Source organism: Lagopus muta, chromosome 1 (assembly GCF_023343835.1).
Source record: "Lagopus muta isolate bLagMut1 chromosome 1, bLagMut1 primary, whole genome shotgun sequence".
In the NCBI taxonomy this organism is placed as follows: domain Eukaryota; kingdom Metazoa; phylum Chordata; class Aves; order Galliformes; family Phasianidae; genus Lagopus; species Lagopus muta.
The window spans coordinates 84,811,515-84,834,083 of NC_064433.1; the positions used below are offsets into that span (position 1 = coordinate 84,811,515).

Genomic DNA, 22,569 nt, shown 5'->3' on the forward strand with positions numbered 1-22,569 from the left:
ATGTCCATAAAATGTTGAATTTACAACTGTTTTTACAGAAGAAAATCTGTATCTTAGAATATTTTAAAATTTTGCAACAAGAACTTCTTCAATTTAAATACTAGTTAGATAAAATATTCTGTTTTCCTATGAGAAAATAAAGGTAATTAAAAAGAAAAAAAGTTAAGCACTTGAAGAAACAAGCTAGGAAAGAAATTCTTTATAAATATATAACCTAGGTCCTATTCACATCACCCCAGCATTTGCCTACGTTAGGACACCTATTCCCTTTTGGAAGTATACAGGTATTGCTAGATACTAGCTGGGGTACTTCAGCCAGCATTCAGCCACACTGGCTTTTGGCTGCACCTTTCTTTCTGCCTGTCTGTCCTTTGGTGACATGGGGAGCTTGGCAGAGGAATAAGCAGCTCTTCTCCCTTTGTGACCTTGAGCAAAGTTCTAAAGCCCACTGTAGAGGGCTCTTGCCTAACAAATGGAAGTAAATGTTCTGACAATCTCATTCTCTTCTGTGTGAAGAAAAAAAAAAGCCTGAGAAATTTAGGTAATTTTAAAAAACATTATCGCTTTTTTCAAATATATTTGTATGCTTGGCTATCTCTGGTTTAAAAAAAAATAAAAAATGAACATCATGTTTGAAAACATCAGGTTTTCATAACCTGCTTGAACAAGCATGGCCAGCCTCCCCCATTAATAAGCCTCCAAAAGAGCCAGCTATCAGATACAAGGCTGAAGTTCATCACCATTGCTCCAGAAAGCCGAAGGTCAGTAAACCTTATCTAGGAAAGGAAAGGTAATCGATACTTTTTTTTTTTTTTCTTTTGCACTGGTTACGTATGTTTCAGGTTGCATATATATACTTATAAATCCAATTTGTAATGCCTGCCTTTGCTGATTCCTTCAACTTCATTAAAGAAAAAGTATTTTAGAAATTATTACATGGTTTAGGAAGGATGATCTTAGATCATGCCGTCAAAAGCAGCTGGATATTGTAAAGGTGGCTGCTTCAAAGAGTAATGACACTTTCTTGTCTGTGATTTTTTTTCCCCCACAAACATTGTTCTCCAAATCCCATTTAATTTTGAACACAGAACTTTTAAAAAGCTTAATAAATGTATTATTTTAATATTATACAAAAAAGAAAAGCAAAAAAAAAAACAAAAAAAAAACAAACCCACAGAAAACAAACAAACAAAAAAACCAAACACACAAAAATTACAACTGAAGAATATATAGTATTGGATTGACAATACTAACTAAATAACCACATTAAAAATACTGAAAATTATAAATATTATTATTATTTTTTCTCATCCAGGGAATCTTAATTGCAGAATTGAAGCAAAGCAAAATTTAGACTTTTCAGGTTATATGCTTGATTCTTGTAGGCTCAGTTGTTCGACTCTTATCTATACACGGTGGAATATATTAATCTTAATGTGGTGAACTTTGGTATTCTTTGTGATATGTGTGCTTTCAGTTCAGGAAGTTTCTCCTTGTTAAAACAGGGAAAAATCTCCTGTGTTATCAAAGGAATGTTTTGGAGGAGGATTGAATAGAACAAGGGGGAATGGTCTTAAAGTGAGACAGGGGAGGTTTAGGTTAGCTATCCGGAGGAAGTTTTTCACAGAGGTGGTGACGCACTGAACAGGTTGCCCATGCTGACAGCCAGACACTGCAAGTGTTCTGTTGGGCCTTCAGCTTCAGAGCAGACATCCTAATGGTGGACACTAACTTGTGCTTTCCTAACATATTTATCTTTAAGGCATTCTTTTCTGGTGAAAAGGTGGTGACGCACTGAACAGGTTGCCCAAGGAGGCTGTGGATGCCCCATCCCTGGAGGCATTCAAGGCCAGGCTGGGTGGCTCTGGGCAGCCTGGTCTGCTGGTTGGTGACCCTGAACATAGCAGGGGGGTTGAAACCAGATGGTCATTGTGGTCCTTTTCAACCCAGGCCATTCTATGATTCTATGAATTGTCTGGTATTGTCTTTTATTTGTAATGGACAGAAAAGTCCTGTCTTCCAGGCCTCTTTCTTATGTTTTTAAAACTGAAGAGATGATACATATTTCTTTACATTGAAATGGCCAAATTATTCCTATTTTTCTCATACTTATCTACCAGGCCTCTTGCATCACTCCATTATCTTGCTCTGTTATACCATTCTTTGCCTACATACAAAGTGACCAGCAGTGATGGAACACATTAATTTCAGATGCATTTTCCCAAGGGATCTTGTCAACTACATCCTTCAGCAGCCTCTAGTCTGTTCTCCCCACATCCATGGTTGAAGTTTCACTGGCAGTTTTCCTCTTGCCATCAAAGATTTGTAACTCAACTACTTCATGCTCACTATAGCCAAGATGGGTACCAGTCACCCCTTCAAGGCAACAATTTCAGAGGAGAAAGAATGGCCTTAAGTTGCACCAGGGGAAGTTCAGGTTGAATATTAGGATAGATTTATTCTCGGAAAGAGTGGTGAGGCATTGGCACGGGCTGCCAGGGAGTTGATGGAATCACCACGCCTGGAAGTGTTCATGTGCTGTGCAGATGTTGCATTGAGGGACATGTTTAGTGGGCATGGTGGCGCTGAGCTGATGGTTGGACAAGATGGACTAAGAGGTCTTCTCCCACCTTAACGATTCTGAGTTATTTGTGGAGGCGCAAGCTCTCCATGGATGGTGGCTCTGTGCCACAAGCAGGGTGGCATTTCACAACTGATTTTCCATCCCAGCAGTGCCATCCTACATGTGTCAAAGCCATTCTGCTCTGGCTGAACCACCATTTCCCATCATTATGGCTACAGTTGGACCTGCTCTTCATCTCAGGTCCACAGCAGCTCTTAGAATCACAGAATGTCTTGGGTTGAAAACGATCACAATGATCAGCTAGTTCAACCCCCTGCTACGTGCAGAGTCGCCAACCACCAGATCAGACTGCTCAGAACCACATCCAGCCCGGCCTTGAATGCCAGAGACCGAGCCACCTCACCAGAATCGTCCCCTCCCTCTCCCCGCGTGGCGGCGGCCACGGCGACCAGCTCGGCGCATGTGTGCTGTGGCCCTGGGCGGTCCGGTGGCCCTAGTGCGCATGCGGACGCAGCGCGCAGGCCCGGCAGCGGCAGCGCTCCGGCCGCCCCTTCTCTCCTCTGCCACGTACGGGTGGCTGCGGTCGAGTCCGGGCTCGGAACGCGTCTGGGCCTCCACCGCCGGGACCACGCGGGAGCCAGAGTAAGAGAGCGGGCTCACCCGCTTCCTTTCCCCTCGTCGCCCCGGGGCCAGCCGCTGCAGGGCGGGTGAGGGCGGCGGCAGGGGCGTCGGGCCGGGGGGCTCCGGGGCTCCGCGGCCCCTGACGGAGGGGCTGGGAGACCCCTCGCGTCCCCCCGGCCGTGCCTCAGGAAGGCCCTGGCCCGCGCTTAGCCGCGGCGGCTGGTTCCTCCGCTCCGCTGCTTCCTCCGGGCCTGCCTCGCTGCGGCTGGGGAGCGGTGATCCATCTAGCTGTGTCACGTTGTGGGAGGGAGGCCGGAACGCTGTGCGATTATGTGCTTGAAACGTTTCGGGTAGTTCTCTGCGACGGCTGTAAGCAGGTGCAGTGTTGGGAATCTCCTTTCTTTCACCCCAAGCCGAGCACTTGGGGAGAACACTTGGGCAAAAAAAAAAAAAAAAAAAGTTAAAAAAAAAAAGTGCATTTTAGTGTTTTCCTGTTATCTTTTCCTATTCTTCGCTAGACGTGCAGTGTATTTCTGTGCGTGATGTCAGTAAGACAGTGTAATCATATAAGTATGTTGTAACAGCAAGCACAGATACGAGTGATGCATTCCAAAGGCTCACAGTTGCTCAGGTGTGTCCCCTGAAACGTGGCTGCAGAATGACTGATGAGGTTCTGTTCTTACTATTGTCAGTTTCGAACTGCACCGTAATGCTAAGGAAGCCAAATCTGTGCCCAGCTGTGATGTTTAAGCTGTGTGAGGTGCAAGCCTAAGTGAATTCTTAATCCACTTGTAGATGCATTTTCTGCATTTGTTCAGGGTGTTAAATTGTACTTGAAGCTGCAGCAAGATCAGAGCAAGAGTGGCCCCATCTCTGTGTGTTACTCATTTCACAAAGTGAGCGTGAGGAGTCAGAAAAGCGGTGTCGTCTTGTTCACCTGCCTGGTGTGTCACCACAGCCTTACCATCTCCCTGTTAGTGAGCCCAGCCTTTTGCAGAGGTGGATATTTCATACTATGGAGGAGGGAGGGGAGCAGTCACCAGCCTAAAGGACTGGGGAAGGCCTTTGTCCATTCTCCTGGGCTTGCTTGTGCTGTGTGTCAGCCCTACGCTCTTCGTGTCTGTCGCAGCTTTCCCAAGCTGAGCAAGAAGAAGAGAGCTGGGAAGACCACTTTCATAGGGGTGAGAAGATCACACTTTTCCCCACTGTTTACAATAAAATTGTCTAAAACTCAAATCATGAGTGTTAGAGATTAACCATGCGTGTATGAGACAGAGGAAAGTATAGAGTAGAGTACCCCTAACATAAAATTATAGAATCACTCAGGTTGGAAAAGACGTTCAAGATCATCAAGTCCAACCACAACCTAGCCATACTACCCTAACTCCAACAACCCTCCACTAAATCATGTCCCTGAGCACCACATCCAAATGGTTTTTAAACACATCCAGGGATGGTGACTCAACCACCTCCCTGGGGAGCCTATTCCAGTGCTTAACAGCCCCTTCTGTAAAGAAGTATTTCCTGATATCCAGCCTGAACTTAGCCTGGCACAGCTTGAGGCCATTTTCCCTCATCTTGTCACCAGTAAGAAGAGACCAACCCTACTCTTGCTGTAAGCACCTTTCAGGTATATTGGAAGAGAGCAATAAGATCTCCCTTCAGCCTCCTCTTCCCCAGACTAAACAGCCCCAGTTCCTTCAGTCTCTCCTCGTAGGGCATATTCTCCAGCACTTCACAAGCCTTATTACCTGTTTTTGAACCTGAAACAGTTGGGAGGGAATTATCATAGTTTTCATTGAGTTAGTTTGTATGGTAAATCATCATCTTTTGGCTCTGGACGATGAGCATGTGTAATAAGAGATGGGCTGCATGAATGTCAGGGAGCTCACTGCATTCTTTTCAGTGGAAAAAACAGACTTTTAAGTTGGATTGGGGGTAGATAGTATTTTTATGCACTGTTTCTGACTGTAATGTAAAATTGCCCAGTTTGGTGGTTCTGCTTGTGGGAATGTAGCATTCCCACTACTACCCTGTTACTGCTGGTAGGTGTCTGTCCTGGTGCTGCCTGGAGGACGTACCACTTAGTGCTACAGAGGCTCCAGAAATGGAGTTCTAGGTTTTTATAGTGCTAAATTGGTGTAAGTTTATCTTAGATTTAAGTAATTAATGAAACTTCACCTGGGGTTTTAAGTTGGAGGCCATATAAGTGAGCATTTTAAGACCAGTGGGGAAGATCACTGTCCTTCTAAAAAAGGAACACGTTGCTCTTACATGCAGTTAAAAATTTAGAAAAACGAACACCGTTCTTTCCTCAATTATGAAATTAAAACTCTTGTTCAAGATCTGTTTTAGTTGAACCTCAGTCTGCGCCGTGCTCGGAAGTGTAAATGAGATTGTTACATATGATAAAGTAATGGATTTTTATAACTGGGGACATTTGTTAAAATGTTTTAGAGTGGAAGTGTTTAAGGAAGTTTGACAGTAAATAAAGCTTTTTTAATTTTTTTCTGATGCAGCTTCCTGTTTTCTGCCACTGATAGTGCATGGCGGCTTATCCTAACTCTGTCCTGAAGTGAGGTGGGAAATTTGACCAATAACCAGCATCAGTAAAACAGACAAGGTAACGTATTGCTAAGTGCGTGTTTAGTAAAAAACATGAAAGAACAACTGGGTATGGATGCTATTTAGTGTTTTATGCTAATTTTGTTCTAAAAAGCCTTCTGCAAATAAACCTTTTAAAACCAACTTCTGCTGAAACAAAGTAGAACTGAAACAGATGTTCCTGTAGTCAAGACTTGTAAAACGTGTATAATGCATTAGCAGATTTTAACAGTTATGAACTTCACCATTTCATCACTGTCTCTGCAGCTACCTGGCTGTGCATGTGGCTGTGCATGTGGCTGTGCATGTGGCTGTGCATGTGGCTGTGCATGTGAATAAAAGGTCCCTTTTCTCTGCAGTTAGACTGAATTTCTCTTTATCCACCTGCCTCTTGTTCTCTTAAGAGAATGAGTTTTGTTCAGTAGGTGCTTGTCTCTTTGCTCAGCACCACACAGCTGCTGTGGTGAGAGTGGGGAGAGAATCAGAAAGGAAAGTGTGAGGACTTGTGATTTGAGATAAAGACGTTCTGCTAGGTAAAACAAAAGCCACATACACAGCCAAAGTAAAGCAAGAAATTAATTTGCTACTTCCTGCTTCATTAGCAGGCAAATGCTCAGCCACTTCAAAGAAAGCAGGGCTCATCACATGTAACAGTTAATTGGGAAGACGAACACCATCATTCCAAATATCCCCACTCCCCAGCTTTTTTCCTTTCTCTCAGCTTTTATTGCTGAGCACAACATCCCTTTTGGCCAGGTTGGGTCAGCTGTCCAGAGCAAGCTACTAAAATGTTGGTATGCTTTCAGTGTTATTCTCATCATAAATCCAAAGCACATCACTGTAGCAGCTAGAAGAAAATTAACTATTTCAGCTGAAACCAGAGCAGTGTTTTGTCTTTATTCTATATCAACTATGTTGTTCTCTGTTCACATACTTGGCTACGTGACCCAGTTAATGAATACCACCTTTCCCATATTTTAATATACATATGCACACATCATTCCCTTAGTCTATGGGACATCCATCTTAAATGTACCTTGTGTTCCTTTTGTCCATGACTTTAGGTTCCATCTGCCATAACAGTCTTTCAGGACAGGAGAATGTATGGTGGTGAATGCTGGAGCTGTTTCTGACTGTGCTTATTCATCTCTGTCACTGCTGCACTTTGCTCAGTTCCATCAAAATGTATTAATCTTGGTGACATCATATACAGTATTATGTAGCAAGTAACATAACGCATTTTAAATTATTATCTGTTCTCATTGAACATAAGATTCCCCTTTAGGTACACACCAAACATCTCCATCCTTCTGTATTACCCACCAAGTGCACTTGGTCATTGACTGAAAGCAGTCCTGTGAATGGACTTGCCTTCATCTGAGGGAAGGATAACCATGGCTGTCTGGCCCAGGGTGGTTTTCATCCTAGTGCACTAGAAGGACTTTATTTCCTTATACAGTGTGTGGGAGTTTTAACTGGGAAGGGCCAGCTTGATTGATAGATCCCTTTTGCTAAACGTATGCCTCAGTGTTTGAATGTGCCAACACCCATTGCTGTTAGTGCAGTCTTTAATAGCTCATTGTTTCATTTGATTTTCCTGGAGGCTGGTGCCAGGTAGGGGGTGTGATGTACCCACTCAGTGTCATGCTCTTTGGCTCAGGTGTCTATGAGGTGGTTTTGGAAAGGAGTCCTGTTGTCTGACTCAGTTCCTGTTAGAGTACCATGTTGACACAAGACTTGCTTTTCAAGGCCCAGGGTAGTGTTTTGGGCAGTGGCATGTGGCACACGATATGTTTCCAGATATCTAGTTGCTTCCACCATTGTAAGCACGTGACACTTGCTGTGGCTGCTTCAATCCTAGCAACCTGCTGATTGTTTTTGTTTTCTTCAAGTACATCTATCAAAGGAGTGCACGTGACATGCTTTTACAACTATGTTCTCTACCTGATTAGCAGTATCTTTCCACAGTGCAGCAGCCCAGATAGGTTTGACTCTGTACTGCCAGCTGTTCTGCTTCCACGGCTGTAACCATCCCCACAGGGTATTTGCCACCATCCCCACAGGGTATTTGCCACCATCCATGAGACAGTATAGAAGTAGAATGCCGGCCACTTTTCTCACTTGGTAATATCTAAAGCTAGCTAGATGGTTTTCACTTCTGTAAATTCAACTTCTTCAGCACTTTCTGTTACCTGTTACACAGGACTCCATACGGCTGATTTCCACCTCTGATGCTTTCCCACACTAAGACATCAGTGAACAGGACATACTGCTTCTCATGAGGCTTGTTGTCTTGTTTGTGTGGTTCCTTCTATAGTACCTCCTTTAATGGGTCTCAACAGTTTGAAGACATATCCATTACAACCTCCATCCTGTGTCCTTTTGCACCAGGCCATAGGATTTAACACTGAAGTGTACTCATATCCTTTCCCTTGCTCCAGCCTGGGCTTGTCCGGTAGATAGAGGTCTACCTATTGTGTCATGGACATATCTATGCCTGAAGGTGCTTCAAGGTTTGCCTCTTCTGATGTGAGCTTTGTAGTGGGCCAAAGCCTCTTCAGAGGTATACCTGCTGCAGCATGGACTTACCCACAGCTCTAGTTACTTACCTTCCCTGTCATGGCCTTTTCATTGATCGTGGTCCCTTCAGACACCACTGTATCACGATCTCATCCACAGCCGCAAATGCTTTGAAGTATTCTGGCATGGCTTTGTCTGCAGACACAGGCACTGCAAGGTGTACTTAACACAGGCTTCTGCTTGCCTTGAGGTGTGCTTGCTCCAGAGTGGACATTCCCATGGCCCTCGACATTTCAGGGCACATTCTCCTGTGCAGGCTGATGCAGAGGTCGCAGTTCCTCAGTCTTGAGTTCAGCCTGAAGTCGCAGCCTATCCAGTAGAGCAGCATGGGGACAGCAGTGATGCCTTTGCATCTTCCAGCCCAGGTTCATGACCATGGTTGTTTCCAGAATGTTCTCAGACACAGTAAAGCAAGATGATAAGGAGTAGACCAGATGTCAGAAGCAAAAGCAGCCATTAAGAAGTGCTGGACTCTGAAATACAGTTAGGCAAGTAATCCCTGTGAAAGAGCATGGGAGCCTGTCACTTCACAGAATCACAGCACTTAGCAGCTAAACAGCTGTAATGTGTATAAATTTAGTCCAGTGCACTCATCACACTCATATGTTGTGGAACCTTTGTTCCCTAGGTTGGGTCCCAAAAAGATTGTTGTAGTTTAACCATGAGAGGCAGCTAAGTACCACATAGCCATTTGCTTATCCTCCCCAAGTGGGATGGGGGAGAGAATCACAAATGAAAAAGTATGAAACCTCATAGGTTGTGATAAAGACAGATAAAGTCATGTGCGAAGCAAACAAGGAATTCATTTACTACCTCCCATCAGCAGGGAGGTGGGTGTTAAGTAACCTAATAGTTAAGCTAGCCTAACCATAGGAGAGCTGAGCTCACCACACATGAAGGTTTCTTGGGAAGACAAATGCCTTCCCTCCAAACATACCCCTTTTCTGAGTGCAACACCATGCAGTGTGGGACATACATCCCTTTGGCCAAGCTGGATCAGCTATCCTGCCTGTGTCCCCTCCAGCTACCTGTGCTTTGCCCATGAGCTCAGAATGCATGTGGTCTACTTCGTTGTTTGAGAAACTGGTGCATTGTAGAACGTGTTTGAGAGAGGTTTTCTAGGTGGTTCAATAGGTTTTCTTTTTTAGAGCACGGAAAGCATCTGAACTGTCATCAGACACATTTAAGTTGTTAGCAATTTAGTTCTCTAAAGTATGTTTTTAATGTTTTTGTGGTTAATAGGTCTGGAGGTGACAAAGAATCCACCATGAATGGACAGCTGGACTTAAGTGGGAAGCTGATCATAAAAGCTCAGCTTGGTGAAGACATTAGGAGAATTCCTATCCATAATGAGGATATCACCTATGATGAGTTAGTATTAATGATGCAAAGAGTTTTCAGAGGAAAACTTCTGAGCAATGATGAAGTCACAATAAAATACAAAGATGAAGGTAAGGTTTAATTACTGCTGTTGTGGTGTAATTACTACTGTTGCTCTGATACCATTTATCCAGAAATCACACAGAACTGAAACTGTGCAACTCGCCTTTACAAAGTTTTCTAAAATACTGTTGGCAAATGTGGATGATTTCTCTTAAAATGATTTGATTCAATCAGTAGAATCTATCTTTTGTGGTTATGCTGTATTACCATAGTATTTCTGCCAGTGTTTCTGGAATATCTACAATCTACAAGTTCATTCTTCTGCTGATGCTGTTTCAGATTTCTCTTCTAGTTACATATTGAACCAGCTTTTTTGTGTGGTAGGGTGGATTTGAAGGGTGAAAGTTGAATTAGCACACATGATTTAACACAAGCTCTCTTTAGACTTAAAAAATGATTTTTATGCAGTACTTTCACAGTATGCAAGATGCATTGTTTGAGATGTATGGAGTGATTGTTGTGGTCCTGAGGATTTTTTCATCTTAGAATGTCTGTGGAAGAGAGGGCAGAGGGGATGGTATTCGTGATGTGTAAATAGAAGTGTTGTGTTCCTGCAGGTTCATTCTTTCTTAATGGCTTTAGCACTGTCTGTGGGACCTAAAATGTAAAGTAACCTTTGTTCATACATCTCTACTCTTGAAGGACTCAGAGACAGTTTTTCACTTTTATAAAGGTTTGAGAGAGACTACTTCTCATAAAAAATGATATGCAGTTATGAGCTTTTTTGAGGATCTTGGCCTGTATTAGGAGAAAGCTGTGTGGATTTGCAGTAGTTTTGTTTCTCGTCTTATCATGTATTATTTTTCCTTTCTGAAATGGGAAAGGTAAAAGAAAGTGGGTGAATTCTTTCTCGTGAGGTTAGAGCATCTTACCCTTTTTTGTGTTCTTGCTGTTGTTCAGGTATAATTCTCTGTTTTTATGTATGTCTCTGTCGCTTTTTTCAGTTTTGAAAAAATAACAGTGTGTAGTGAAACCCTGTAATTGCAGTTTCATTCTTCAATTGTCTGTGACAGCCTAGACACCTCCTACCATCAATTTTTGCTTATTCTGTCTCAGAATATACTGCTTCTCCACTGTGATACCGAGATTGTGTATTGCACTCGATTGTGAGTGTCCAGCCTTTCAGCTTGCGTGGGCCACGCTGAGTGAAGAGGAATCATCTAGGGCTGCATATATGTAGGTTACTCTGAAAGTAAGGCCTCCTATTAATTCCATAGAAACCTAAGGGAGGAGCTCCTTGAGAGCAGCCCTGCAAAGAAGGGCTTGGGGGTCCGAGTGGACGAGAAGCTGGACATGAGCCGGGAAGTGCGTGCTTGCAGCCTGGAAGGCCAGCTGTGTTCTGGGCTGCGTTAAAAAAGGGGTGGCCAGCAGGGAGCAGGAGGTGATTGTCCCCCTCTACTTGGCTCTTCCGAGGCCCCATCTGCAGCACTGCATCCAGGCCTGGGGCCTCCAGCACAGGAAGGATGTGGAGCTCTTGGAGTGGGTCCAGAGGAGGGCCACTAAGATGATCAGAGGGCTGTAGCACCTCTCCTATGAGAGGAGGTTGAGGGAACTGGGATTGTTTAGCTTGGAGAAGAGATGGCTCTGCAGAGACTTCATTGTGGCCTTCCAGTACTTGAAGGGAGTTCATGAACAGGAGGGGGAACAGCTATTTACAGGGGTAGATGGTGATAGGACAAGGGGGAATGGTTTTAAACTCAGACTGGAGGTTTAGCTTAGATATTACATGGAAGTTTTTCACACAGAGGTGGCGACGCACTGAACAGGTTGCCCAAGGAGGCTGTGGATGCCCCATCCCTGGAGGCATTCAAGGCCAGGCTCTGGGCAGCCTGGTCTGGTGGTTGGTGACCCTGCACATAGAAGGGGGGTTGAATCTACATGGTCACTGTGGTCCTTCTTAACCCAGGCCATTCTGTGATATGATTCTATGAAAGAGCACAATAATACTATTTGATAGAACAAATTCTCAGCTACAAAACGCTATTTTTCAACACAGTCACCACTATAAGCTATACATTTTCATCAGCCGTGTTTGAGGGAAGAGTTAGTAGAATGGGGTTCAGTTTGATTGCTGTATGAGGTCAGTGGTATTCTTCCTTTTGTTTTAGCTGGGCTAAGGTCATTATTTAAGTCTGCTTCAATCATGAGGAAGATTGAAATATATCCAGTCTAGCTGCTTCCGTGTTCCTTACCCTCCAAACCTGGAGGACCGCTTGTCTCTGTCTCGTTAACCACAGTAGGCCATCTTCTGAAGCCACTCATAATTCTGCCTTAACTTCTGTGTATAATTTTTTTGCACATTGGTCCTGGCATTAAAATGGTATGTTTTTGTGTTTTGCAAAAATCTAACTTGCTGCTTTGTTGTGATGATGCTTCTAAGAAATATTTTTGAGGACTTCATTTTTCTTGGAAAGAGTTCCTCGTTCTGTAAATATTTCTTTTGACCCAACTTACTGCAATGCCCTTTAAATCAACAGTAAGTGTTTCTAATTGATTGTAGCTCAGGAAGCACAGAACTAAGTCTTCCTTAGTAACCACAGAGCAAAACCTCTGGTTTTTGCTTCTGTGTCTTCAGTTTTCTCTTCATACACATAATGGGGTATGGTAAGTGATAATGTTAATTGGTAGCCTCTTTTCTAGTAGCTTTGGAATCAAATAGGGAATGTCATTATATAGAAATAGAGTAACACTTCTGCCCCAACATTAAGTTCAGTAGTGAATAGGCCTTGCTTTAATGTAACTTTTTAAATATTCTTTTCAGATGGAGATCTTATAACAATTTTTGATAGCTCAGATCTTTCCTTTGCAATTCAGTGCAGCAGGATACTCAAGCTGACGTTGTTTGGTAAGTGTATAAGGTGGTTCATACCTTTTTTTAAAAATAATCTTTATTAAAATTCAGGCAGAGTGGTTTTAAACTGAGACAGGGGAGGTTTAGGTTAGATATTAGGAGGAAGGTTTACACACGGGGTGGTGACACACTGAACAGGTTGCCCAAGGAGGCTGTGGATGCCCCATCCCTGGAGGCATTTAAGGCCAGGCTGGATGTGGCTCTGGGCAGCCTGGTCTGCTGGTTGGTGACCCTGCACATAGCAGGGGGTTGAAACCAGATGATCATTTCAACCCAGGCCATTCTATGATTCATTCTATTGTTCTATGATTTTTGGTTTATATCACGTTGGAAGAAATCAATGAATTACAAACAGTGGATTAATATATGACATCTGTTTTCTTTCTTGCTCTTTCACATGATACCTGAATTTGCAGAAACTGATTCTGTCTCAGTTTTCATAACATGGCTTATATTAACTGGCATACAAAAACAAAGGGTCAGTTGTTTTGCTGTAATATTATTTTCCATGTTATCTTCCACTGTAGCCTTTGTGTAGGGGGGTTTTCTTCACAGGCATATGAGAAACTTTGATGGTAAACTTGCAGTGTTGCTAGGACACTATTAAAAATAATGTCAAATGCTTCTAATATAATAGATTTTAATGTTTATCCTTTTGCCTTTGATAAAATAATTCTTTGTTTTCAGGTTGCTTTTGATAATTTTGCACAGTTCCGCAGAATAGCAGGCAGATTTTAACTGGAAGGCTGACCCTGTTCTCGAGGTGCAAGAGTGTTGTGTGTGCTACCTTAGTTCTAAAAGCACAGCCTAAGGGAAGACAGATTTCCACAGCCAGATATGGTATTTGTATTGTTCAGGGTATAGTCATGGAAACTGAGTAAGTAATGCAGAAACTTGCTGCAAGATTTACTCTGTAGTTCTGGTTCTCAGTAGTGTCAGGCTAAAATGAGATTATATAAAAGAACAGTAAACTCTAGAGTGTGGTTAGCTGTGTTTACTCACTGTGTGACACTCCGAATTTCACAAGGTAGGATGATTCTGAAGCTGGGAATGCTGAGTTGGTTTTCTTTCAATTTTAAACTGAATATCAACACATTATTACAGTTGTAAATGTATGTAATTGCTGTTTTGCAGTTAACGGACAGCCGAGACCCCTAGAATCCAATCAGGTGAAATACCTGCGTCGAGAGCTGATAGAACTTCGCAATAAAGTCAATCGCTTACTGGACTGTTTAGAGCCACCCACTGAACCAGGGGTTTCCACCAACCTGCCTGAAAGTGGTAGGCAGCCTGGCAAAGACTTTTGGGTTTGGTTTGCAGGGATGCGTGCTGTTTAACAGAGTGAAAGATAAGGTTTCAAGTACTGGTTGTGATCATTCTTGATCTTTGCTCAATTTGTAATGCTTCAGTTATTTCAGAGGCAGAATCTGCCTCAGGTTATTTAAAGTAAAGCAGTAAGTTAACTTAGAAATAACAGCTCCAAGTATGATTTTTGTTGTCACGTATGTAAACGCTGTAACTAATGCTTGTGAGTTGGGACAGCTTTTTGACAGGGCTTCCAGCTAAATTAATAGTATGTTGTTGCTGAAGAGGGACGATCTTGCTCCCAGCTGAGCACTCCCACTGCTTACTTTGGGCTAGCTCTGGTGCTTATCTTGTCATGTTGCTAAGCAGGTTTGAGTCACTAGAACAGTAAAAGGCTAATTCAGCAAAAATTATATTCACTTCTTTTGCCAGGTTAGGAAATTGAATCCAGACATTTTGAGCTCAGACCAGCATCAGAGCTGTCTCAGGGTAAGCAGCACAAGGGTGCAGAATAGGGGTGGGAAAGGATTATGGGGGAAGGGGCGAAATGGGGGAGGAATACATATTCTCCCAGTTTTGAGACATTGATCTCCTAGTATAGAAGAAGAATAATGGAATACAGAGTTCCAAGTAAAGTGGTAAACTAGCAACTCCAACCTTTCTTTTAAGAAACATTGCTTTTGTCACTTTAACAAGAAAAGCGTCAAAAATCCAAGCCGTGATATGCAGTGACTAATTTTGGTGGAGTACTGGGAATTTGGGCTATAAACTGTTTGGAAGAAGGTTAGCGTGATAATCATAGAGTGCAAACAGCCACTTTAAACTCTACCTGTACTGTTTGTTTCTCAGTGAAAATGGAGCCCCATAGAAGATAAGGGGCTTCAGAGAGAATCGGTTCTGCAGGGATATGAGCTTCATCCATCAACGTGGGGAGTGGAACTGGGGAGGAGGGGAACAGAACAAGATCTACAGTTCATGAAACAATATAATAAATTAGAAGCTGTTCTGTAACTGTTCTTAATTTAGAATTCTCAGTTGGCAAATCATACCAGAACAGTGTGTTGTAGCGGGAACCTTTGAACTTCAGACTGAAGAGATCTGATGCTCCAGTGTCAGTGCATCCTTCACTGTGCAATGAGACCTCAGCTTTGTGGTTCATCATTTTCAGCTACAGCACTGATTAATCACATTGTTCTAACATAAGCCTTTCAGCAGGTTGTTTTGGTTTTTTTTTGGAGTTTTTGAGAATTCAAACCAGGGCATTTTGTTTCGTAGATGCTGTGGATGGTAGGGAAGAAAAGCCTGCTGCTGCTGACTCTAATGTTAAGCCATCCACTCAAGTTATAGCAGCAAGCATGTCTGCATTCGATCCACTAAAGAATCAGGATGAAATCAGCAAGAATGTCATGTCAGCATTTGGCTTGACAGATGATCAGGTGTCAGGTAAGAATACGTCTTACGAAAAAGAAAGCAAAGCTTGTTAATAAATGATTACCTAAAGCTTGATTTGCAATAGAGCATTTGTTTTTTAGATGTATTAAGCTGCATTCTGTATTGACTATTCCTTTTCAGAATTCTAAAATGTGTGATCCATCAAGGTATTGTAAACAGGCTCGCTAAGTTCTGTATACAAAGTGCCAAAATGTTGCTGTTGGTTGTAGCTTGCTATTGTAGCTTGGAGTAAAAAATAGTTCATTATTTTTTTGTTTCAACTAATTAAAGCTAGTACTAAAATAGCTAATGTACAGTAACTTAATTGGTAACTGCCAGTGATGGAAGAGTGGGACCCACTGCTTGGCCTTAAGGATCGATCTTGTGGTTCAGCATAGGTTCTCAGCTTGTGTTCTGCTCCTTGGGTCAATCAGAATGGTTTATATAACCCCATATTTTCTCTTTTGCATTTCAGAAGTAAACAGTGACAGTGTTTTTTAATCTTAGCAGAAAGGAGTCACTTACTTGTCAGAATGATGAATTGCTCTTGGAGAACTGCATGATTAGTACCAGTATGACTAAGAGGAGAAAACAAAACATTTAAATGCAGTTTATATGAAACTGAATACAGTCAGCTTAAGATAACTGGAATTTTAAAAGAAATTAAGGATATAACAGGAATGTGATGCAGAATATAGAGAAATGACTTTGTAAAGGATTTTCTTGACTGACAAAATTTAGTATGACATTTTTACCTGAAAAACCTACTCTTAACAGGATTTGCCATGTTCACTTTAGACCAGTGTGGTCTTTATATGATTTCATATGGTCTTGAGCAATCTCTTCCTGCATGTAGTATTTTTGGGGATGTCACAGCATAGTTATTTCACATGCTTGGTAAAGATTTGATGGTACTTGAAAACTTACAGTGAACTAATTCTGAGTGATCAACTGTTATATGAGACTGTGAAGTATAACTGGCTGAAAATATGAGCTGATTTTTAAAGGAGTGATTTTCTGTTTGGGTACAAAGCTTCACTGTCAGTTAATGCTTTCATCGTAGCATCAGTGGTACTTTAAGATGTGTGTATCTCCATAATTCTTTTGATAGAGTGAACTGATTTGGCTATGCTTTGAATGCACAAAGGACTTCATAAAGGACCATTTAAGCAGGATATTGAGATATCACATTCCTAATACATGTGTAACTGCAGGATTGTTGCTTTAAAGCCAAAATCAGAAGTGGGCAGCTTCAATTCACTTTGCCCCTAGTAAGGGTAATGTGGAAATGCAAATATATGCTTGTTGCATGCTTAAATACAATTATCTTACAGTAGTGAATTTGCAGAAAGTCTAATAATCTTGTTTAACTCTGTGCATGTATTTGAAAGTAGCTTATCATGCGTTGTACTCATAAACCTAAGAGCTGGAAAGATTTGGGTTTAAGTTCCCTTGTTTCTAACAAAGTGTTTTAACTGTAGTATGCCATGCCTGTTCACATGCCTATTTCACACCTTCTCATTAACTTAAATAAAAACTGAATTCCCTGTCTCCATGCTTTTTTTGGGTGCTGCTCAGTAGCTGGAATACTTTCACAGTTCTCCAAGCAAACAATTGCTTTCAGACTGACACCGGCCGTATCCTGTGTGGGTCTGCAAATCTAAGACATCTCTTAGAGGTGTTCTGTTTACATGCTGTGTGACTGTTGGTAAAACGTTTCATTGCCTGGGCCTGTGAGCCACAGCAAAACATGACAGCATTTGAATAATTTCCTGCAGCTTTGCACCTTCGTTCAGGGTGCAGAAGAATGAGGTACGTTAGGTGTGCGTTCTGTCCAAATGCAGCAAGCCTTCGGAGCCTAAGTGCAGGGTGAGTGCCTGAAGCTGCAGAAACAGTGTTGTTATGGAGGGCTTTATCCACAAAGTGGAAGAGCAGGAAATTTGAGTGACATTGATTGAGAGAGGTGGGAAATTTCCTCCCCCATATATTTTTAAAATAGACTTGAGATATGCAAATACATACTTCCAAAGGTAAATCTATGGAAAACTGGAAGAAATATTAAAAACTTTGCAAGGGTGTGGGCTTGCTATGCAAACTCCCTCTTCATTTATTTTAATGCATTTTGTTCTCTCTCCTCTAGGCCCGCCCAGTGCCCCTGCAGAAGAACGATCAGGAACACCAGACAGCATCGCTTCCTCCTCTTCTGCAGCTCACCCCCCTGGCGTGCAGCCCCAGCAGGCGCCGTACCCGGGAGCACAGCCACAGACAGGTCAGCAGGTGGAAGGTGAGGTGTGCCTTCTGTGCTGTTTGACATGAGTGCTGCTGCCTGAATCTATGTGCTCTGTACCTGCGGTTTCTAATTAGCAGGCCCAAAGTCAATACACAGCTGCAAATACCCACCAGGCAGTGTTGTTTTCCCATGTGTCATTCAACATACAATCGGCAGGTGGAGCAGTAGCTCCATTTGAAAGGGTAGCGATGTAACTTGGGGAGTATCAATATTCTGTTCATGTTTTCTAAGAGCACTGAGCTTTCAGACCTGCTTAGTTCTAGACACAGCTGTGGCATGACTTGCTTTGCTGCTTGTACCTCCATAGCAACTATGTTATAAAGATATTTCTGTATTTTGATGCAGAAACAAGTTAAAACACTCAACTACTTTCTTTACTGATTGAACAGACAGGCATAAGAGACATTGGTGACAGTGACCACAGTGTCCACAGTCATTTGAAATCCCTTCCTGGTGGTTAGCAGTAACATTGTGACCGAACAGAGTATTTGAGCAACCCACAGTTGGGTCTGTGCATGAAAGCTGTTGGTTGAAGTGGAACAGCTTGTTTATGCTGCTTTCAGCCTGTTTTGCTTATTTCTATCATACTACTTAAGGAATATAAATGACAAAGAAGTCATCTTTGTGGCTTACAGCTATAATAATGATTCAATGTCTGATATATATACAATCTTTTAAAAGATTTTCTTAAAACTCAGGATTTTTAAAAATGGCATTAGGTATGATGTTATTATTGGTTACTAGTTATTTTTCTTTGTGAAGGTCATTAAATCTCTGTGCTGATACTACTGAGTGGCTTGCCTCCCCCCAGTCAAAAGTTTCAAGCATTCACCAGTTTGAATTTATTCTGCACAACAAAGTGTTATGTACTTTGCATTCTCTTCAGTCCTTCTGCTCAGCACTCTTCATCTCATAACAGTTGTATATCAAATAAAGTTTTGAAGGGCTAGTGGGAATGTAAAACACTTTTGCTTTGAGCTGCAGTTAACACAGAGTTAAAAGGAAAAAGAGGACTCCTGCTGAAGTGGCACGTACGGGGATGTGGGAGGACTTGGAGGAGAGCTCCCTTTACTGTCTTAGTGCAATTCAGACGATAGGGTTTGCAGTGCTATTTATACAGCCTGTTGGTCTTTGCAGAATGACTGATGGTACAGTAACACTTTATAGTAGTGAAGTCTCTGAGTCTGCTCCAGTTCAGCTAAGCTTTGGTTTGGCAGATAATTAGTTTTGTTCTTTGTGCATGTTATTCAAACGAGAAACAGCAGAAGCAGAAAACCTAAGCAGGGCCCATAGGTTAAGTCAAAACAAATATTCTGCCTCTGCTTGCCAAGAAAATTAACAAAGTAAATTTAGGAAAAATCAGCATTGAATTAGAATACCCAACCTTAAGAATGTACAGTTTTATTTCAGTTTTAGGGCTGTACCCCTGGGACTCTTAAGAAAACCTGGCTTACAGCAAGTCAGATGTTAAGAGATGGAGGACTTGTCTAGAAAATGTGGTCAGAATGAATAATGTACCACTGCTACAATACTTTGTACAGAAATAGTCTTTAAAAACTATTATAAACAGACAAAGGGGACATGTTTAACTTCTGAAGTACTTTAATTTACAGTGTAAGTTCTGGAGAAGTTAGCAAGCCATGTAAAGATTCCTTCTCTGTTACACAGCAGTGTAGTTCTAATTAAGGTATGTGGCTCTTGGCATCCCCTGAAGTAGCGGCCCCCACATCAAATTAGGACTATCTGTTCTGTCTTCAGAATGGCATGGCTCAGAAACTAAACTCTGTGATTGATACATGTTATTTCTGCAACTCAGACTGCTAGGATGTCGTGCATCTGATCTTTGTTACACAGCTCAGGTACCAGCTCTCAACCAACAGAGTTCTCTGTCCCCAGGCCAGATGTACCAGCAGTACCAGCAGCCGGGTTACCCTGCCCAGCAGCCACAGGCGCAGCCCCAGCAGCAGTACGGCGTGCAGTACCCAGGTAAGCAGCTCCTGCAAACTGTGGTGTGGCTGGGGGATGTCTCCATTGGTGCCCGGGCCTCTGAGCTGTGGATCCTGAATGTATGGGGCAGCTCAGGGTGCTGAGTATCTCAAACACCTGCGCTTCTGAGGGAAATGGGCACAATTCAAAAATGACCAGTTAGCAAATGATGTCAGTGTGTGTTTCTACTAGAGTTGCGCTTCTGGTATTTCATTTCTACGCACCTGTCAGAAGAATGCACTGGTAGAAAAGTAGGTGAAATAAAGCGTGAGCAGTCTTTAGGGTTGAGGTCTGCATCTTGGCATTCTAGCAAAGATGCCTCAACTTCCAGATGCCTCAACTAAAGGAGCTACTGCTTTTGACAGGAGATCATATTTAGTGCATTAGTGGTGTGTCTGCAAATATAAAACTCTAGGTTTTGTGTGTCTCCAAAATAAACTTGACTTCAGAATTTCTAGTTATTTGCTTCAGCAGAGGCTGGCATTTCATAATAGATAGCATGTGCTACAGTACAAAGATGAATGTACATCTCCAATTGCTTATGGCTTTTAGAAGAAGACAGAAAGCATTTGTCATGTCGGAGTTTAAACAAGATTGTTTCAAACAAGCAAAGACTTCCATACTGTTAAGTAACTCAGAAAACAGCCTGCATCACTGTTTTTTTTTCCCCCCACAATATATACAGTGGAAGTGCATCAGATTTGATGTAAATGAGAACAGTTGTGGGGCTTATGAAAAAATTCCTGTGTTTATCTTGGATAAGAATCCTAGAAAACTTGGAATGGAGGGTTTGTGCCTCATCCCTTGTTCCTGTGCTCTGTGTAGTTAGACATCCATGACAGACTGCCACCAGTCCGGTTCCTTCTGCTGAAGTTAGGCTTAAAGAAGTTTCCATCTATGTACTAATCATTTAAACATCTAAACTGTTATTTTACTGCAGAAGTTCCTGCAGTACCTATAGTTCAAAATGAGTTCTGCATCCCTAGTTCTTAGAATGTCTCCATTAAGAAACCATTATTGCCAGAAATTATATGGAGTTCCTTGTGTTTCCCAAAACCCATTTCACCGTTAATCAGATCGGTCAGGAGCGGTCTCATTGTGAGGACCTTTTGACAGCTGCCATTGAAAAGTTTTGCTTGGAAGTGGTTATTCATCTGCTTGTTGCTGTTGTGCCCATGAGGATTACCTCCAGAACCCCCATCTCACAGTGCAGGATCCGTTCCCACTCTGCCCAGTAGCTCTGCTAGACAAGAAGATTTGCTCATGGTAGTGAACACACAGCCTTACAAGGTTTGTTTCATGAGTAAATTTTAATCCCAGTTTCCAGGTGAGTTCAAAATATACTGCAGTGCATTCTTCGAGCCTTACTCTTTCTGTTCAGGGCTGTGCACTTTTAATAACTTGTGTGTCTGGTGTTTAATGCTGACAGGATTCCAGTCAATGGAGAGGTTTCATTGCGAGTAGCTGCAGGTGTGTTTCGTGATGGATAAAAGTAGCTATTTCTTCATGAAGGGAATTAATGTCATTTTAAAGTCTTCAATGAGAGAAATACTTTTTGGAAGGTGGTTTTTTATGTAGAAACACCAAGTTGGGACGTGTTTCAGTGGGAGTTTTGTATTCAAGTATTCTGCTCTGCACAGTTTTATATTGAACTTTAGCCTGCTTCTGAAGAACTGAAAGCATCTACAATATAACCAACACACTGACTTAGGTGCACTGACTGTGTTTTCATAACAGTTTGGTTTTGTTTTTTGGGGGTGGAAAAGGCTACATTTTTACCTTGTCTGTCGAGAAAGATTTTTTTACTTTTAACGTGATGTGATGGTAAACTGCTGTTTGTCTGTCTTTTAAATTTCTTGTTGGCTGTGGGAATACCAGGCTGTGTTTACGTGACAGCAGGAGAACTCGCAGTTCTTTACGTTTGCTTGTCTGTGCTTATCGTGCTACATCTGCCGTCATCGCGGTCACTGTGCATGTGCCCTCGGTGTCACGCCATGCCTTACCCGTGTCTCTCCTCCCACAGCCGGCTACAGCCCGCAGCAGGCCACCTCTCAGCCGGCCCAGCAGTTCCCAGCCTACAGCCAGCAACCGGCCCCAGCCGCCGCCTTCCCAGGGCAGGGCCAGGCCCAGCAGCTGCCGGCGCAGCAGCCTCAGCAGTACCCGGCGGGCAGCTTCCCCCCACAGCCCTACACCACGCAGGCCTCGCAGCCGGCCCCATACAGCGGCCCACCTGGCGCCCAGGCAGCACCCGGCACATTCCAGCCACGGCCCGGCTTCACCCCGCCACCCGGCAGCACCATGACGCCACCACCCACCGGGCCCAACCCATACGCCCGCACCCGGCCGCCTTTTGGGCCCCAGGGCTACGCGCAGCCTGGGCCTGGCTACCGGTAAGGGCCGAGTGCCCGATGCTGGCTGCTGCGGCCTGACAGCCGTCCCCACTCAGATCTGGAGCTGTCCCGAGGCAGAAGAGTCGCCGTAAGTGTTCATTAGTTCTGCGGGGGGAGGGAAGGAGCGACCGAGCCGTTCATGCTTTGAATTGTATCCGCTTCCTAGTTTAATTTGGGGCTGGGGTGGTTTGGGAACACTACCTACGTGTCTGTCAAGTGATCGATTGACATCCTAGCTTGCCTCGTTTGAAGGATATTAAAATGCTAGCTGGAAGTTTAGCCCACTAATAACATGATTTACTAAATTAGATTAATTTGGAGGTAAAAACTAGATATGATGTATTATAAATTGTAATGCTCACATGGAAAGCTAATAAAAAAAAACCCTGAATCTGTTATGTGCCTAGTCTTGATTTCAAAGTGTAGGTAGTCCAGAACAAGAAAACTACATAACAAGTGTGCACTGTGCTCAGTGTGCAGACAG

At 42.8% G+C, this 22,569-nt stretch overlaps 1 protein-coding gene across 3 annotated transcripts; it reads left to right on the forward strand.

The window, feature by feature from the left end:
• The first annotated feature begins 3,082 nt into the window (after positions 1 to 3,082).
• Positions 3,083 to 22,476, forward strand: TFG (trafficking from ER to golgi regulator). Of its 3 annotated transcripts, XM_048966041.1 has the most exons (9): positions 3,112 to 3,226; positions 5,725 to 5,828; positions 9,632 to 9,840; positions 12,594 to 12,677; positions 13,818 to 13,964; positions 15,264 to 15,431; positions 17,560 to 17,703; positions 19,606 to 19,695; positions 21,719 to 22,476. In XM_048966041.1, the coding sequence occupies exons 3-9, from the start codon at positions 9,657 to 9,659 to the stop codon at positions 22,087 to 22,089; spliced, it is 1,188 nt and encodes a 395-aa protein (XP_048821998.1). In that variant the 5' UTR covers positions 3,112 to 3,226; positions 5,725 to 5,828; positions 9,632 to 9,656; the 3' UTR covers positions 22,090 to 22,476. The 3 variants fall into 3 exon arrangements, with proteins under 3 accessions (XP_048821982.1, XP_048821988.1, XP_048821998.1); XM_048966025.1 differs by lacking the exon at positions 5,725 to 5,828 and having other exon boundaries at positions 3,083 to 3,226; XM_048966031.1 differs by lacking the exon at positions 5,725 to 5,828 and having other exon boundaries at positions 3,083 to 3,226; positions 17,560 to 17,688.
• Positions 22,477 to 22,569: the final 93 nt, after the last annotated feature.

Excerpts from the sequence above, each read along its gene's own strand:
- TFG (XM_048966025.1), top strand. The coding sequence starts at position 3,087 with ATGCGGACGCAGCGCGCAGGCCCGGCAGCGGCAGCGCTCCGGCCGCCC. Across the intron at positions 9,841-12,593 it reads AATAAAATACAAAGATGAAG|ATGGAGATCTTATAACAATT; the intron begins GTAAGGTTTAAT and ends TATTCTTTTCAG. Across the intron at positions 19,696-21,718 it reads GTACGGCGTGCAGTACCCAG|CCGGCTACAGCCCGCAGCAG; the intron begins GTAAGCAGCTCC and ends CTCCTCCCACAG.